This window comes from Sapajus apella, unplaced genomic scaffold, assembly GCF_009761245.1.
Source record: "Sapajus apella isolate SASKATOON/1434 unplaced genomic scaffold, GSC_monkey_1.0 scaffold24, whole genome shotgun sequence".
In the NCBI taxonomy this organism is placed as follows: Eukaryota; Metazoa; Chordata; class Mammalia; order Primates; family Cebidae; genus Sapajus; species Sapajus apella.
The window spans coordinates 1,249,274-1,268,448 of record NW_022436964.1 but is presented as its reverse complement, the minus strand read 5'-3'; the positions used below and the strand labels follow the sequence as shown (position 1 = coordinate 1,268,448).

General features: G+C 42.6%; 1 protein-coding gene across 1 annotated transcript in view; it reads right to left on the bottom strand.

Annotated features, from left to right (window-relative positions):
* Window positions 1–1,624: 1,624 nt before the first annotated feature.
* The window catches only part of SLC28A3 (solute carrier family 28 member 3), a 65,629-nt gene continuing 48,078 nt past the window's right edge, over window positions 1,625–19,175 (bottom strand). The window contains exons 10-18 of the mRNA XM_032290810.1: window positions 19,007–19,087; window positions 16,540–16,665; window positions 14,127–14,257; window positions 11,716–11,884; window positions 10,489–10,686; window positions 6,034–6,115; window positions 5,204–5,302; window positions 4,521–4,641; window positions 1,625–3,392 (exon numbers count right to left, since the gene is read on the bottom strand). Coding sequence (XP_032146701.1) covers window positions 3,266–3,392; window positions 4,521–4,641; window positions 5,204–5,302; window positions 6,034–6,115; window positions 10,489–10,686; window positions 11,716–11,884; window positions 14,127–14,257; window positions 16,540–16,665; window positions 19,007–19,087 — 1,134 coding nt within the window. The 3' untranslated portion in view covers window positions 1,625–3,265. The remainder of the gene's footprint in view (window positions 3,393–4,520; window positions 4,642–5,203; window positions 5,303–6,033; window positions 6,116–10,488; window positions 10,687–11,715; window positions 11,885–14,126; window positions 14,258–16,539; window positions 16,666–19,006; window positions 19,088–19,175) is intronic.

The window sequence follows — 19,175 nt, the reverse complement described above, 5'->3', positions numbered from 1 at the left end:
GCAAAATGAATGCCTGTTAGTAATCTGCATAGTTACTGAGACTGTCACTTGGACCTAACTGCTTGGATATGTTGACTTTACCAATGCGGAGAAAAAAAATCAAACAGTGTACCATATCACATGATTCCAATCTATTCTTTGCTGAGATCCTACGGCCTCTGCAGGGTCAGAGAATTTGTTTATAACTGGTTTCTGGATTGGAAAGAGAAATACCGTGTCTGCCCCTCTCCCCTACTTTTTTGCAAACCAATAGAAAACGACACGGAGAATAAGCAGCAGTAAAGCAAACTTCCATCTTCACTGAAATGAGGAAACGCTCATGTCTGGAACCATGATTCTGTGTACAAAAAGGGGCTTTCAGGTTAGGGAAAACTACAGTGGGAAGACACAGAGGAGGCTAGGGGCTTTGTATTTCATGAGTGGGCTGGACAGAGAACAGACTTCTCCCAAAGAGATGTCACAGCCCTGGCTTGAAGAAAGGTGAGGGAGCACAGACCAAGAGCAACTCTGTCAGCAGTGAGTGGGCTCAAACAGCTGAAAAACATAGGCACGCTGTCTTTGCCCACTATGGGTGAGTGAAATTGGGAAAAACAAGCAGCCTCTAGCTTCTATGTCTGCTAAAGAGGAATGAAAACATCACCATGCACCAAAACCTCCATTAGGTTGTTTCACTGAGAGAAGGGCCACTCATAATGTTCACAGGGTATTGATGAGGTTTCTGGAGGCAACAAGCTCAAGGGGCTTAATCAGCTCATTTTCCTGGTCCTTGGCCTTTACTATTCTCTCATAATATAGCTCAGGAATAATACCCCCTTTCTCAGTTCAAGGATGCACAGTATTAATAAGCAATCAGCGTAGGACCTACATGAACATGTTGCATTTATAAAGGAATGTCACACATATATGCAGAGGTAGATGAATAAAACACATCAGAAAGGTCATATCAAAGCAAGTAAAAATTAAGAAAGCATATTTCTCCAAAAACCAATCTGACATCTTATAATATGAGAAATATATACACATTTCAATTCACTTAGGAAGTCACCCTGTGAAACTGCTCTGACCAATATGGTGGCCAACTAATAACTTGAAATATGGAGTAACCAAGTAACACATTTTTATTTAAATTTAAATCTGATACTCATTTCAGTTATTGGAAAACTTTTAAGCACATTTAGACCAACATGGGTATGTAAATTTACTTTGCAGATTTAGATTTTATGAAATCTAAACATGGATTATCAGTAAAACTTTAGTGTCTCAACGGAGCTATGCAAACCAGACTGAGACTTAGTTTGATATGAATGAAAAATATCTCACTGAAATGTCTCCCATATATTGGGTTAAATATATTATTAAAATTAAATTTACCTGTTTACTTTTTTAGCGTGTCTACTAGATCTTAAATTACATGTGACTTGCATGTCTTTCAGACACCATTGCTATAGAAAAAAAAAGTACCAGCATGCAAAGTAAATGTACATGCACTGTCCAAAGTAGGAAAAAGAAAACCCCCAAACCAAAACCTGTAAACAAAGTAAATGCATGTCCACAGAGGAATGGTATAATATGTATACCTAACATTCCATGGGCTATAATGAATCAGGACACCAAACATTGAGAATGGGGGGAAAATGTGCAAATATATTTTATTAAAATAACGTCTGAAGACTGCAAGGCAACACTGAGTTCCAAAGAAAATTTATACAAATAATAATGAGAAATATTTTAGTATATCATACTTCAGGGACAAACAGTCCTCTGGGCATTTAGTCTCCTCCTTCACCACCACAAAAAACATAACACACAAACCCCACCTATTTACACATATATTTTTCTTTTAAATTACCCTTGTACACAAACAGAAGGAAAAATATAAACAAAATAAATTACTTAAGGTATTTTTCAAAACCTTTTTCACATTCAGAGTCTGTTTCTTGACTTAGTAATTGATGTTTGTGGTTTCTCATAGCATGTGGTCTTTATGCTATTAAGAGCAGTGGTGATGGGCATTTCATTAAAGAACACACCACCACTGTCTCTGGAATTTTCTTCTTAGACACTGACACCCATTCTTCAAGTTTGATATAGATGTCTTCTTGGTCAATGGAATTATCAATGCAAGGTTTTCAGAGCTCAACGAGGACTTATTTTTTTTCCCTCAACTGATTCTTACATGGCTTTTTGATTGAAAAGTAGCTGCTTTGTTATCAGGAATACATTACCAAATGTGCATGTAAAAGGGCCTACCGTTATGTCCTACAATAGGATGGCTCCTTGAAGGGAGACATAGATATCATATACCCTTGTGGTGTATCATATTACTTCTGCAAAATATTCACTATCCCTTCCTATGACAGGATCATTTATCTGTGGCGACTGACATCGTACCTGTCACCCGACTTATTTTGGCCAATGGAATGTCATGGAAGTGAAGGGTATCATTTCCTAGTGGAAGATGAAAGAGCCATCTTATGGTCCCCACCTTTCTTTTCCCTCTTAAGACCAACATGCCCCCCTTAGAGGCTGCTCTTTTAGACTGGGCCCTGAAACAACATGGATTACAGCCAACATGCATCATTACAAACACGCGAGAGTAAAAAATAAATCTGTAAGCCACTGAGGTTTTTGGGTTGCTTGCTACTGCAGCATGAATCTATGCTTAAGCTGACTGATAGAACTCTTAAGCAGAATGGATTTAAACCCTGTTTTGATATGGTCCACATGTTTTCCTCAAGGATTCTTGATTTCTGCAGGACTTCCTGAGGGTAGCCAGTGAGTAGGTGATTGATGACTAGTTTTCCCTTATGTGAGATTCAAGTTCAGGCTATTTCTGGTAAGCCAAAGTGAATGCAGAGTGACCTCACCAGAGATGTGCTTAAACTGAGTCACCCTGGACTACTTAGTGGACACTAAGTGGGTGTGGGTGAGTCAGAGCCCAGTTGTTGCAAGCTGCCATTTATACCTGTATTCTGGTGAAATGCCTTGGAAACATTAAAGTCAGAAAATACTACTGAGACTAGAAACAACAGCACCTCACTTTGGGACATCATAGCAGTTCTCAGGGGGAAGGGGCTTGTGGGGAGGGAAGGGGAGGAGGAAGATGTTGTAGCTCTGAAGGTCCACTCTTGTTTTTCTTCATTCCTTGCAATTAAAGCTAATTCCATGATGGAAGTATCTGTCTGTGGACAATAGCTTTTTTTTTTTCTCTCCAAAGTAGAAAATTCAACATCTGTATTTAGAGTTCCATTGGAAGTGGCTGACCTCAAAATGTATTAGGGATCCAACTGCAGTTAAAGGTTGATGGATTCAACAATGTGCAGCAGCCCTTCAAAGAATACAGGCTGTAGTTTCCTCCTGGGATGACTTCACCAGGACCCTTTGCAACAGTGCTGGTGGGAAGTGGAAACAAACAGTTACATGAGCCATACATGGCAGAAACAGTAGAGTTCAGGCCAGGAAGCTGATTTTCTCACTCACATTCCAGTTAGGGTGGATTAAAGGACAGAGGCACTGGGGAATTCATTTTGGCTCCTAAATTCTGGGTGTTCTCAAGAACTTTCCCTATTTCCTCCATGACAAGCAAAGAAAAGATGGAATCAATCCTTATAAAACACTTGCACATAAGGATGGCATCTTGGCTGGGAACATTGATTTTGCAAATAGACACTGTACAGGGTGGGGGTGGCTGTCATGTGTCACTGGTGGTTTCTTGTTCACCACAGACAATCATCCTGTTGTCAGGGCAGCCTTGATCCCCTTGAAGGGCAGCCAGCAGAGGGCAGCAGCTAAGGGCATAGGCTTAGTGGGTAGATAGACCTGAATTTTGTATCTCACTTGTGCTTGTACTAACTTTGCTGGAGTAGACATAGCTTCCCTAAACCTTAACTTTATGGAATGCAAAAAAAAAAAAAAAAAAAAAAAAAAAAGCGATAGTGCCCAACTTATACAGTGGTTGAGAGGTTTAAGTGAGTTAATTCATACAAAGTGCCTAATACACATTAATTATAGTTGAATTTTACTTCCTAATTTATAGTTGCTAGTCTAATACTATAGGAGCTAGGATTATAGTTGCTAGGCTTATCTGAGAAAAGTCAAAATGCCACTGCGTAAGTTCTTAGTTTTAGATAGAGCGATAAAGTTATGAAGAGTCATGAAGACCTAAATACCTTATCCACTTAATTTTATAAAATGTATACATTTTATAAAGACAAATCCTAAGTTTTATCCAAAGGGCTATTTGTTGAGGGCATGGCAAGGCAAATGAGTGGCAGGAGGTATCGACTAAGGAGATGATGGGCAACTACTTCTATGCCCATGGCAGACACCACTAAGAAATCACAGCATTCTCCCGCTGGGCTTCCAGTGGCTCTCAGCACCCTTCTCCAGGTGCCCATCATAATCTATCGGCATTGGCATGCAATAGATTTACAAAATTAAAATTAAGTGGATAAGGCATTTAGGTCTGATTTGATTGTTAATAATGGAGTATAAAGAAATTATAAACAAGAATACAATACCTGCTCAACAGACTTTGGCAACAAGATATCACCTTGGTCATGTTTCCAGGGAAACTGGAGTTGAAAGCATTCTCTAAAACATGATGGCAGTTGATGTCCACAGGAGTGCTGGAGAGTATGCCTAGAAGCGGAACAGAGTCCCATGTATTTTATTTTATTTATTTATTTTATTTCATTTATTTGTTTTTTAAATTTCATTTATTTGTTTGTTGCATTTATTTATTTTTGAGACACAGTCTTGCTCTTTTGCTCAGGTTGGTGTGCAGTGGTGTGATCTTGGCTCACTGCAACCTCTGCCTTCCAGATTCAAGTGATTCAAATGCCTCAGCCTCCAAGTAGCTGGGATTACAGCTTTGCCCAGCAAATTTCTGTATTTTTAGTAGAGTCGGTGTTTTGCCATGTTGGTCAGGCTGGTCTCAAACTCCTGATGTCAGGTGATCTGCCTGCCTTGGCCTCCCAATGTGCTGGGATTACCTTAATTAAGGAAGTCACTGAACCCTCATTCCGTTCTTAGCTTCTCCACCACACTGCACACATTAAACATTACAATATGCCTAAGAGCAGCTCTGACTCTCAGCTTTCTATGGTGGTGTGCACTGCACAGGCAGGCTGGAGGTGCTGTCTGTCCTGAAAGCTGCCATTCATCCTGTGGGCACCGGGACGTGAAGGACAAGGTGCAGTACCTGCGATGCAGGCTGTCATGAAGCAGGCCACAGTCCCCGCAATCAGAGCTCTTACTGCCCCCGAGGCGATGTCATGCTTTCTGGAAGGAGCCATGGATGCTGGGAAACATGGAGGGAGGGATATGAGATCAATGCTGAAGTAGTGATTAAAACTCTTAGCCTCTGAAAATTGTTCTGCAGCTGGGCTCTCAGGTCAGCTGGCTTTTTGTTTTTCTTTACCATAGCCGGGAAATTCAAGATTCAAGGGCTTAGTAATAAACTCCACACATAGGGAAATTCTCTGCTGTGGGAAGAAGGGAAGAGGCTTGTTTGCCAAAAGGCTCAAAGGCTTTCATTCTCCACAGAAGAAACAACTCCTAAGTTTCATCCGAAGGGCTATTTATTGAGGGCATGGCAAGGCAAATGCGTGGCAGGAGGTATTGACTAAGGAGATGATGGGCAACTCAACTGTCACCATCTACTTCTATGCCCATGGCAGACACCACTAAGAAATCACAGCATTCTCCTGCTGGACTTCCAATGGCTCTCAGCATCCTTTTCCAGGTGCCCATCATAATCTATCAGCATTGGCATGCAAAGTGAAGCCTACAGGTCACCCCTGGGCTGGGAGAAGCACCTATATGTTTGAGGAAATTCTTTCTGAGGTCAGCTTGAATGTGCATGGGAAAACTACATTGCAGAGTAGAGATAAAAAACAGACCCCAGAGGACTCATGACTGTTGCAAAGCCCTTTGTTTTTTTTCTGACATGAATAACTTTACAGAGCAAAATGGGGATCCAAGTATGTCTATGTCACATCTGTGTTGTTGAAGAATGTTCTTTTCACTTACTGAGTCCGCCGATCACGATTCCTAGAGAACCAATATTGGCAAAACCACAGAGAGCATAAGTGGCGATTATCTCAGAACGAATCTGTAAGCAAGCACAAATATGTATGTATACACAATCTGACCTGGCCTAATAAATCTGACATCCAACTGGGTTTCATTTTGACCGTAAATCCAATATTGACAAATGTTCAATCCGTGGTGTCAAGTACCCATTACTCCCCAGCCCCTTTTTACCATCTCCCCTTGAATTTTGTGGAAAGATGGAAGCGGGCTGTGTGGACACAGTGACTCTCTACAAAGGGCTTACGATTGGTAACCTTGGCTTCTACAAATGCTGCTTCTTGGTCAATAATACATCCTAATATTCCATATGACCTGGCCATCTGTGATAGTGTGCCAGGGACAGGACTAGTTGCTGGAGGTTCAAAACTGATCCCAGAAAATATTCACATTACATTTACTTGACGAAGAACTTATTCAGACTCTATAAAGAACGGTTATAACTCAATAAGAAGACAAACAGCCAAGTAAGTAAAAATGTATAGAGATTTGGATACTTCACAAAAGCCATGCAAATGACCAATAAGTACATGAAAAGATGTTCAACATCACTGATCACCAGGGAAATGCAGAATAAAACCACAATGAGATACTACTATACCTCCACTAAAATTAAGAGATTGACAATACTAAGTGTTGACAAGGATGTGAAGTGACTAGAACTCTTACACATTGCTGATGGGAATGTAAAATGACACAGTCTCTTTGTAAAACAGTATGGAAATTTCTCCTTAAGTTAACATGTACTGACTGTATGACCTAGGAATTTTTCTAGGAGAAACAAAAACACATGCCACAAAAAGATTGTACATAAATATTTATGGCAGCTTTATTAAATAGCCTCATGCTGGAAACAACCTGAATGTCATTCAGTAGGCAAATGGATAAACAAATTGTAGATACCCATAAAATGAAATGCTGCTTTGCAATAAAAAGGAGATACATGCAACAACATGAATGCTAAGTGAGCACATGTATATGAAATTCTAGGGCCAGGCACAGTGGCTCATGCCTATAATCTCAGCACTTTGGGAGGCCAAGGCAGGTGGATCACTTGAGGTCAGTAGTTCAAGACCATCCTGGCAAACATGGTGAAACGCTGTCTCTACTAAAAGCACACACAAAAAAATTAGCCAGGCATGATGGCATGTGCCTATGATCCTACGTACTCGGGAGGCTGAGGCAGATGAATTGCTTGAATCTGGGAGGTAGAGATTGCAGTGAGCCGAGGTTGCACCATTGCACTATAGCCTGGGTGACAGAGTGAGACTCCGTCTCAAAAAAAATAAAATAAATAAAAAAATAAATTCTAGAATATGCAAAAGTAATTTACAATGGATATTGGTTGCCTGGGAGTAGGTCTTTGGGTGGGGATGGGAGTGGAGTTGCTGACTACAAATGGCCATGAGGGAAACTTTTTTTTAAAAGGTGTGATGGAGATATTCTATATCCTGATTATAGTTGTGGTTATACAGGTGACATGGAAACTGAGCCCTTAATTTGGTATATAAATTATAATTCAGTGAAAAGGATAAAATTTAAAAATAATGATGTTAGTAAAAAGGAAATTCTCAGATATCATAGGAGCTTCCTGATAGTCTGGCCATGGTGTGTGTACCACAGTTCTGATCATCCTTGGGAATGTCAGGATGCCCACTTGGAAGTGAGAGAGGGAACGCCCTTTCACAGGGCAGAGAGAGAATGGAAGATGAGTTCATGAAAGCATGGGTGTGGCCCTCTGACTCAAGAGATGCTGCTTAGGCCGGACAATTTTTTCTCAGTTTGAGGACTCTGTTGTTCACCAGAGGCATACCCAATCTGACAAAGGTACCCACGTGATTGAAGCAGTAATTTTCCAATATCCTCAAAACTCTGTGATTTTGTTCAAAGAACAAACCGAGCAATGCTACACTCATTCAAGATTCAAGTGGGCATGGTAAGAGTTTTGTTGATTCCGAGGCCCTTCTTTTCTCTCATGGTTTCTGAGAACTCTGCTTTGTTGATATTTTCTATCAACACGCATAAAGCCGGCAGGAAAAAAAATATTTCAAGTATGTATGCAGTCCACCATTCCTGGAAAAGCTGTCCTTGTTCCCTACTTTTTTCTACTGCTTTTCATTTAGTTCAGCCGGCTTTGAAACCAGGCACGCTTATTAAGAGATTGTGGGGGGAAAGATGGCATCAAGGGCTTGAAACTCCTCTTTCCCCTTTCCGGGGATGAGTAGGAAGGGGCTACACAGATGTGGCCACGATGGGTTTTAATGTGCAAGATGATGTGATGTAGAGATGCACCGCACTAGGAAAATATTAACAACACACCTTACAGCTCTCCTTGTGACTGCACTGGCAAAGATGCCATAGGTACAGGTGGGTCGTTACAGCACTATCTCTGATAGCAAAAAACAAAAATAAAAACAAAAACAAGGGACTAGTTTTTTCAGCAAGGGACTAGTGAAGATGAATTACGATGTACTATACAATTGAATACAATGTCATGGGCGCTGATATGGAAAGGTACCCGAGACATGTTATTGAGTGGAAATGACAGGGTTAAAAACAGTGATTATTCATTCCACGGAGAAGAGCTCCAGAGAAATGAGAAGCATGACTTACTTTTTCCTTTATCTTTTTCTGGACCTTTTGAATTCTACGCTATGGCATGTATTACATGTAAACAAATGAATACAAACAGGCAAAGTATTATCTTTAGGAAAGAGAAAGTGATGGAATAAAGGGCTCATCCTAGGGGCACGGGGACTGCAGAGTAGCTCCCTCTTATCTCAGAGGGGGGTCCGCATGGGCATAATTCAGTAGCTATCACTGGGGTTTTGCCTCGCGGACTCGCATGGTACATTCTGTTCTGTGGCACTTTTTCCAGAAACTGTTGGGACACCTCCGCCACTTCTAGGTTGTGAGCAAAAATTGCTGGGACTCATCTGCATTTTGTTCATTGCAAATCAGAAATTTGGAGAAACAAAATGCCCTTCACATCGTGACTCAACAATAGCAGAGGCCACTGAGCTCCTGTTTCCAAATGTCCTCTCTGCGCCTGCCTTTGGTTGGGCTCACCCCCAAACTCAATCAGCTCTACTGTTCTGTCTCTACCCTCGAAATAACCTTTCCACAAAACTGCTTCGTGCTGCCAGAACGCAGAGCCCGCTTTGCTGATTAACAAAATCATTCTCTCCTGGCAACTGGCAACTGGGGATAGAAAACATTTCACTTAATTTAGCCTATTGTTTACTTTTGGCAGGGAAACAAACTGGTTTTGATGGCATCTAAACAATGAGGATAATTGGTCAAGCTTTACTGGGAGATTAGTTGAAGAATGAACATGCGAGAACAGGGAAATCTACAGAGCCCCTGCTCATATTAGATGTGTGGGTCAAAATGCCCCAGCTGTAATATACAAATCAGTGCCCCCCAGGAGTGGGCTGTTACGTTGGTGTGCTATATGGGAGTAAATCTGCAGGTTTGGTCTTTGGGAGGCTGAGAGGGATGGTAGTGTTGTTCGTAGGTGAACAGACTCAGTTAGAACCTTAAGCAGGCTGCTTTTCCTCCCCTTTCATTTTTAAACCAAATACATGCCTGGGACATTAATTCCAAATGGACTGTTTCAATGAGTTCTAGGGGTGCTCAGGAATGTTCACCATTTTCTTAAGAGTTTCCATGTGTGACAATTGTGTTCTCTAGGGGAGAAAGTTGGAAACTCAACTACAAACATGACCTCACCTGAGTTCCTCATCCCACCAAAGACCTGGCAGATGTGGATGCCTCCTTGCAGGCTATTGACCTGAAGTCCTGATGTCATTATGGGTGCTTGTCTCAAGGCTTTCAGATCACAGACCCTGGGCCTTTTCTCTCCCTCATCCACCTGGAGAGCCGTGATGATGCTACACTATATTTCGAGGATGTCCAGGCATGATATTACTTTTAGAAAGTTTCTCAGAATCCGTTAATCCGTTAAATGATCACTAAACTGTCAGCCACTAGACTATGAGGGCAGGGGCCCCTGACTTGCTCAGTGCTATGGCCCCAGTATTCAGCACATTGCACATACAAGGCATTCAATAAATTTTGGTTGACTGATTGCAGTCCCAGCTCATGTGACGCTGGGTCTGTGTCCACAGTCCTCAAAAGTAAACGATCACAGTGTAATCACTCGCTGTCTACACGCTCACACACACTCTCTCTCCCTCTGATTAATTCAACAAAACTGAAAATTAGGAAGTGCTATGTACATTATGAGCTCTACAAGCTATGGATTTTAGGTTGTTTTTCTCTCTGATCTACCCCAGGTACCTGGCATAGTGCTTGACATACAGAGGCATAAGTAATCAATGAATGTAGGTATGTGATGAAGAAATGCACTGAGAAATTAAAATATTTACTCACTGATAGATATTGCTGCACGCCATTCAGAAATTTGGGTCCACCTTCTTTCCTCAAGTGGATCCATTTTGAGAGGTGCTCATAAGCCACAAATTCATTGAAGAAGGTCTTATAACCTATGAGTCTGGCAACCATAAAGCTGTCCTGCCATTCCACTCCCATCATGAAGGAAAAGGGCATGAAGATGTAAGAGCAGATTAGCTACAGAAACCAAAAGTAGACACTTGATTAGAACAGTGATTTGCTTTCAGTTCTGCCCCCTCCTCGGTGACAACACTGTTCCTGACCCCCTGTCTCTTTTAGGCCAGAAATCTCTTCTTCCCTTGTCCATCTTTACCCATCAGGAGTCAGGACTAGAAATGGGTGATTTGAAGTAAGCTGGATTTTTGGGGAAGGGGCCAAGAGAGACGGACTGTCTTTGCAGGGAAGGACGGTGATAGGAGACAGAGAAAGGTGGGGTGGGAAGGTGGGGGATGCATGAGAAGCTTCTACACTGAGGTAGTTAGGGTGGGCTGTTTACAAACCGATTTTATTTTATTTTATTTTATTTTTTGAGATGGAGTTTCGCTCTTGTTACCCTGGAGTAACAAGAGCTGGAGTGCAATGGCGCAATCTCGGCGCACTGCAACCTCTGCCTCCTGGGTTCAGGCAATTCTCCTGCCTCAACCTCCAAGTACCTGGGACTACAGGTGTGCTCCACGATGCTCAGCTAATTTTTTGTATTTTTAGTAGAGACAGGGTTTCACCATGTTGACCAGGATGGTCTCGATCTCTTGACCTCGTGATCCACCCGCCTAGGCCTTCCAAAGTGCTGGGATTATAGGCGTGAGCCACCGCACCCGGCCACAAACCTATTTTATTTTATTTATTTATTTTTTTGAGATGGAGTTTCACTCTTGTTACCCAGGCTGGAGTGCAATGGCGCGATCTCGGCTCACCGCAACCTCCGCCTCCTGGGTTCAGGCAATTCTCCTGCCTCAGCCTCCTGAGTAGTGGGGATTACAGGCACGTGCCACCATGCCCAGCTAATTTTTTGTATTTTCAGTAGAGACGGGGTTTCACCATGTTGACCAGGATGGTCTCGATCTCTTGACCTCGTGATCCACCCACCTCGGCCTCCCAAAGTGCTGGGATTACAGGCTTGAGCCACCGCGCCCGGCAAACCTATTTTATTTTTAAACAAAGATAGGCAGAAACAAAACAGAGGGCAGGGCTGTGATATGATTATACCTCAAAACTCAGCTGTGGGTAGTCAAACATGTTTCCGAACCAGGACAGGGCTGAATTCATAAAAGACAGCAGGGCCAGGAAGGCGATCAGATTCACAGCGATGTTGGCCACCAGAGAGATGGAGGAGGATGCTCCCTGCGATGCAGCTTCTAGAAGATTCCCTGAATCGCTTTATCAAGAAATAGCAATTCCAGAATTACCAAGGAGATGCCAGGGGATAAACACCACTGGTGCAGAAGTAGCATTGCCAGAGCTTAGACAAGAGACAAACTCTCAGGCCCCTTCCTTGTTCAAAATACTCGCCTGAATCCCATGAAATCATAAAGTGGACATATGGGTATTTAACGGTGTTTGTTTTTGTCTTTAAAGAGATAGGGTCTTGTTCTTTAAAGAGATAGGCTGGAGTAAAGTGGTGCAATCATAGCTCATTGCAGCCTCCAACTCCTGGGCTGAAGTGATCCTCCTTCCTCGGCCTCCTGAATAGCCAGGACTACAGGTATGTGCCACCATGCTTGACTAATTTTTTTTTTTTTTTAAGACATGGGGTCAGCCGGGCATGGTGGCTCATGCCTGTAATCCCAGCACTTTGGAAGGCCAAGGCGGGTGGATCACGAGGTTAAGAGATTGAGACCATCCTGGTCAACATGGTGAAACCCCGTCTCTACTAAAAATACAAAAAATTAGCTGGGCATGGTGGCGCGTGCCTGTAATCCCCGCTACTCAGGAGGCTGAGGCAGGAGAATTGCCTGAACCCAGGAGGCAGAGGTTGTGGTGAACTGAGATCGCACCATTGCACTCCAGCCTGGGTAACAAGAGCGAAACTCCGTCTCAAAAAAAAAAAAGATGGGGTCATGCTACCTGGCACAGGCTGGCTTGAGCTTCTGGGCGTAAGTGGTCTCCTACCTTAGCTTCCAGTGTCTCTGGGTAACTGTTGTATGATTTTTTAAATTTGGAGACATTTGAAATAAAAAATTGGAAAATGATAAAAATATTACAAGTTAAAAATGATTTTTTGTTACAAGTAGCTACCAGAGAATAGTTATAAAATATAAATGGCATAAAAATTAATGATTCAAAAACAACAACAAACTAATGATTCAAGGAACACTGTAAATCTGTCACCTCATTTAAAAAATGGAACGCCACCATCACTTTGAATGCCCCTGTGTGTTCTTCTTTGATCCCATCCCCCCTCTAATCTCAGGGGTACCTATCTTCCTAAAATTTAATCATCATCCCCTTTCTTTACTGTTTTTTCTACATGTCTGTACCCCTAAAAAATACACTGTGTGTTCAGGTGCAGTGGCTTACACCGTATAATCCCAGCGCCTTGGGAGGCTAAGGCAGGTGGATTGCTTGAGCCCAGGAGTTTGAGACCAGTCTGGGCAACATGGCTAAATGCCGTCTCTACAAAAAGTACAAAAATAAGCCGGTCCTGTAGTCCCTGCTTCTCAAGGGGGTGAGGTGGGAGGATCACTAGAGCTCAGCCTGGGTAACAGAGTGAGACCCTGTTCAAAAAACCACCATCAACAAAAAAACAACACTGTGCAAGTCTGTACACGGAGTGACTTTGTAAGTGGAATTACACTGTGTTCACTGGCAGCTTGCTTTTTCATTCATGGTTGACTCCATCTATATACAAGTGAGGGAGAATCTCAGACATGTGTTGGTTGCTGATGAATTCTGTTATTTATTAAAATACTTTTGAACATCCTAAGTCCCTTAGTTGTTTCCACTCTTTTTTTACCTTTTTCACAAAGCAAAAGAAAAGGAACCAGCTTTCTTATAAGAGGAACCTCCAGAAATGGTCACCCTATGGCTTTTTGTCTAAACCAAGGCTCAATAAACACACTGCTATATTTATAATGAAATATCTCTACAACAAACGGGTATGGAAATGTATTGATATTACATATTTAGAGAGGTTTATGTCAAGTATTTAAACAAGATTTTAGCCAGGTGCCAGCACTTGGGGAGGCTGAGGCAGGAGGATCCCTTGAGCCCAGGAGCTGGGGATCAGCCTGGGCAACATAGTGAGACCCTGTTTCTACAAAAACTTAAAAAAATTAGCTGCATGTGGTGGCACATGCCTGTAGTCTCAGCTATTTAGGAGGCTGAGGTGGGAGGATAACTTGAGCCTGGGAGGTTGAGGCTACAGTAAGCCGTGTTCATATCACTGTACTCCAGCCTGGGCAACACAGAGAAACTTTTAAAAAGTCTTTTTTGAGCAAGTCTCAAAAAAAGGAAAAAAAAAAAAGACTTTTTTTGGTGAAGTCTAAATAGTCTTTGGACTTACTTTAATACCATAATTCACTGCGGTTTCCAGTTATTGAATTTTTGCTGTACTTCGAGTTTGGAGTCCCCTTCCCCAGCTTGGACAGTCATTAGTTAGGGGAGTGTGTCCCACTTACCCACTTTCCATTTTCATGGCATTCTTGAGGGTTATTTTAGGTTTTTCTGTCTCAGGCCAAAAGAGTTTAGCAGCAGCCAATGATGCAGGTGCCGACATAACTGATGCTGTTAACAAGTGGGAGGATGGAACCTGCAATTTCAGAAGAAAGAAGGCAGACCTGGGGTTAGCTTTTTTCTTGTGTTCACAGGAAGGGTCCAGGAGCCCCACAGGGGAAGAGATGGGACAGGGGTTGCTTCGGTGGCAGAAGACAGTGCTGCTTTGGAGGTCTGGAAGAGTCACTCTAGCTCAGCGAGCCAAGTCGAGGGCATCACCTTGAGAGGCTGAGGGAGAAGGGAGACATTCGTGCTAGTTGACCACATCCCTGGGGAGAAGCATGAAACCAAAATCTGATCGTTTCAGAAGAGAATTAATCCTGTATTGTGGAAACTTTCAAGGAAGATTCCTCAGCCTCTTGTTACCCTTTTGAATGTTCAGAGAGCCCCTAAATCACATATGTCATTACAACTTTTTTTTTTTTGAGACCGAGTCTTGCTCTGTCACCCAGGCTGGCGTGCAGTGGCATGATCTCGTCTCACTGCAACTTCCGCCCAGGTTCAAGCAATTCTCCTGCCTCAGCTTCTTGAGGAGCTGAGATTACAGGCGCCCGCCATCATTCCCAGCTAACTTTTGTATTTTTTAGTAGAGACGGGGTTTTGCTACATTGGCCAGGCTGGTCTTGAGCTCCGGACTTCAGGTGATCTGCCTGTCTTGGTCTCCCAAAGTGTTGGGATTACAGGTGTGAGCCACCACACCTGGCCTCATTATATCCTTTTAGATAGTGGGTGGGGAGTGGAGAAGGGACTCATGATTCATGTGCAGATGTGTATATTCTCCTCTCTCCATCTTCCTTTTGCTCTCCTGAGGGCCTCTATGCCTTTATGCAAGCTTCATTGATCCAGAAGCCTTTAATCTGTACATGACTTCTGTTTTCTTCATCGAAGGTCCTCTTTCCCCTCCCCACCTACCCTCACATGGTTTCTGGATTCTCTTCCACATATTTTCAGATTTCCAGGATCAGCACCTCCCTCCCCGTTCCCTTTCCCCCCAGAAAATTTTCAGGCAGCATTTCTATAGTGCAGATGCCATTCCTCAGATGATCCAGTTAAGCTACCCATTCCCCAGGTGTCCTTTGCCCATTTCTTCTTGCCTCTTTCTACTAACCGGCACTCCAAGGCCTGGATGAAGACCTAGAATGAAGCCCACTTATCTTGTAAGAAATCCTAGTTTCCTGAGTCACATAGCGACTGGGCTGTGTTATTCAGTTTCAATATTGGGGATTGTGTCTATGGGCGGCTTGCAAGCTCCATGGGTTGGGGGGCATGCACCAGTTACAACATTCTCTAGCCTTATAGTGAAGACTGCCAGCCCTAAAACTTGGCTGTGCATTAGAATCTGAGGAGTTTTAAAAAATATTGATGACTGGGTCTCATCCCAAGGAACCGTGGTTTAATTACTCAGAGATATGGACCTGGGCATTAGAGAATTTAAAAGCTCCCAGGTGATTCTAATGTGCAGAAAGATTTGATAATCACTGCTCTAGACCAGGGATCAGAAAGTTTTTGTTTCTGTAAAGGGCCAGAGAATAAATATTGTGGGCTTTGTGGATCACAATGACTCAACTTTATGATAGCAAGAAAGCTGCCGTAGACAAATGAATAGAAGTAGTTGTTTTCTAATAATTCATTTCTCAAAACAAGAGCAATTGGGATTTGGCCCATGGGTCATAGTTTACCGACTCCCAGTTCAGATCACCTTTACTGATGTTAATAGTTGTTTTGTTTTGTTTTGTTTTGAGATGGAGTCTCACTCTCTAACCAGGCTGGAGTGCAGTGGCGCGACCTTGGCTCACTGCAACCTCCACCTCCCAGGTTCAAGCAATTCTCCTGCCTCAGCCTCCTGAGTAGCTGGGACTAGAGATGCATGACACCACGCCTGGCTTATTTTTGTATTTTCAGTAGAGACGGGGTTTCATCATGTTGGCCAGGATGGTCATGAACTCCCGAACTTGTGATCTGCCTGCCTCGGACTCCCAAAAGTGCTGGGATCACAGGCTTGAGCCACCATGCCCGGCCAATTGTGTTTTTTTTTTTTTTAAAAACAACTTTAAATTTTCAACCAAAGTAACTTCATCATATGATTACATTTTGCTATTTTTATTCTGCAGATAGAACTCACATTTAGGCAGCAGGAATATGAAGCCCCCAAACTCCTTGAGGTCTCTGTGTTCAAATGCCAAAGCAACTTTTGTCATATGGCAAAAAAGACACTCTTTTGGCCTTCTTTATCCACCAGCAATGGAAAAGAAAAGAAATAACAATAGCAAAGAAAGAAGAGGTTGATGTTTTCATAAGTTAATTCCAAAACATTCTTACCCCAAAAGAAATGTATGCACCTAAGACGCTTCCAGCAATTGTAGAGAACCCAGCGGTCATAATGGCGTGGAGTTCAGACTTGGTGATGTGTGGTAAATATGGTCGGACCAGCAGTGGAGACTCTGTCTGGAGACAAAGAAGGGTGACTAGATTCCTTTTTAAATCTATGAGGGGGTGGGGGAAGGGGTGTCAATCTACTCATAATTTTATTCTTTAAAGCAGTGTTTCTAAGAATGAACTTCAGACCAACTCAATCAGCATCACCTAAAAACTCATTAGACTTACAAATTATTTCGATTTACTAAATTAGAAACTACGAGGGTGGGGGTTAGCAATCTGTATTTTCACGTTTTCCAGGTGATTCCAATGCATGCTGAAATTTGAGAACCCACACCATCGAGGTCTGGGTCATTTGAGCTCTGGATCAGTTTGCATATGTCATGTGTAAATTTTGCAAAATTTGTGAGGCTAGACATAGAAGGCCTTCACCTAGCCTAGGACTGGACTCTGTGATGACTCGGTGAACTTTTCTAAGGGCCAACTGACTCTACCCAGCGGCCTGACCTTCGGGATGGGTGATTTCTAAGCCAGTGGGGCTTCCCATTTTCCAACTTCACCTTGACAGACCCTAAACCTGTTTCCTGATACCTCAGGGAAATAGAGACACAAGTATTAAAAACAAAAGACAAACAAACAAAACTCAGCAATAACAAGGACAGGTGCCCGCAGGCCCTTCTGTAATTGGGAATTAGAGACCCACTCTGTTGGGTGGAAAGGAAGCAGACGGGAGTGTAGTTGTAAAGGCTTGAATCCCATTAAAGAGGACAGGCAGGCTGCGGCATGGGGCTCTCCATAGATAATAGCTGTACTTTTAGCATATTAAGTATCAAACTGAGCATCACAGAAGCTTGTGTGCCATTTTACAATTTTCTCCTCATTATCTCTAATTGTTCTAGAAGATTGAATGTGTGGAGCCTCGACTTATTGGCTGAACAGGAACCCTGTACATGAGCCCTCTTACTCCGCAGGTAGGAGCAATCAACTCAAGATGATGCCCTAATTAGTCCTGGGAGATTTTATGACTATACTAATTTCAGCTCCTAGGGAAGGAAGCATGGGCCCCCACTCTAAAGACTATGCTCCAGACTAGTAAGCATAGTCTTTTATTTATTTATTTTTTTTGATATGGAGTTTTGCTCTTGTTGCCCAGGCTGGAGCATAATGGCATGATCTTGGCCCACCGCAACCTCTGCCTCCCAAGTTCAAGATTCTCCTGTCTCAGTCTCCGGAGTTTCTGGGATTACAGGCAGGCGCCACCACACCTGGCTAGTTTTGTATTTTTAGTAGAGACAGAGTTTCTTCATGTTGGTCAGGTTGGTCTCGAACTCCCGACCTCAGGTGGCCCACCCACGTTAGACTCCCAAAGTGCTAGGATTACAGGCATGAGCCCCCGCTCCGGGCCGTAAGCACAATCTTTAGAGTGGAAGCCCATGCTTCTTGTTGGCTTACCAACAAGAAGCCTCAGCCCACCTGGAGCAGTTGTAAACCTAGGATTTGGGGCTGTGTGTTTTTATGGGTGACTTGATTTTTGCTTCAAATTCAATTTCCTTGGGCAGTGGTGCTGGCAAGCATTCACACTTGGTTTTTGTGGCATGTGACTCCTGTTTTCCTGAAGCTGTATATCTGGAAGGGGTTATTTCAACTTCTTACTGATCCACCCCTTAGCAATGCTGCTATTTTGAGGGACACTCCTTGGCATCATTGTTCTTTGCTTAAATGGACTTCAGGCAAAAGAGAGCATTTCTCCATGTGATGGATCAGCAAGGTGAAAATTATAGTCTAAAAGCTTATTTTTGATGAGAAGAAAAAAACCTAAAAGCATTTTTCTTCAGGCTCAGCAAAGACAGAATACTGGCCAGGTCAGACAAGCTGAGAATAAGGAATAAGCTCAAGTGTTTACACAGTTGCGTGGTTGTTGGTGGAAAGGCTTTCTTGGTCTCCTCCATTGCCATAGGCATTATGATTTAGAGTGAGAGGCTGCCTGTTCTATGTTTGCTGCTTCGAGATAGTGAAATCCATTCAAGTGGAAGAGCTGCCAGCCTCTAAAGTGTTGACCAGAAACCTCACAATCACTAAATTCAGATTTATTGAGAATCTATATGAGAAGCTCTATGTCTGTGCTTTAATAAACTCAACCTTCCATCCTCTTCATAAACATTCAAGAACCGAATTCCACAATATCACACCCAGACTGTTAAGAAGGATCTCTCTCTCTCTCTCTCTCTCTCTCTCTTTCTGCCCTCTCTCTCTGGAATCTGGACATTGCCAATATGGGGAGTTTCTTATTTTGACACTCTTCTCTCTACACTAAAAGAAATGACAACATTGTGTTATTTTCTAATTTGGCTTTTTGGAAAAAGATGATCCATTTCAACAGATGTTTTGTTTTGTTGATGTTACAACTTACTTGTCCAACAAATATATTGCCAGAAGCAACTACAGATTCAATAGGAGATGATCCCGTAGTAACTAGCATGATCCATCCAACCTAAAAGGTAGAAAGGGACAAAGTCAGCGAAGAACTCTTTGTATACTCAAAACTTCAAAGTAGGGATTAAAATCCTTAAATAGAGTAA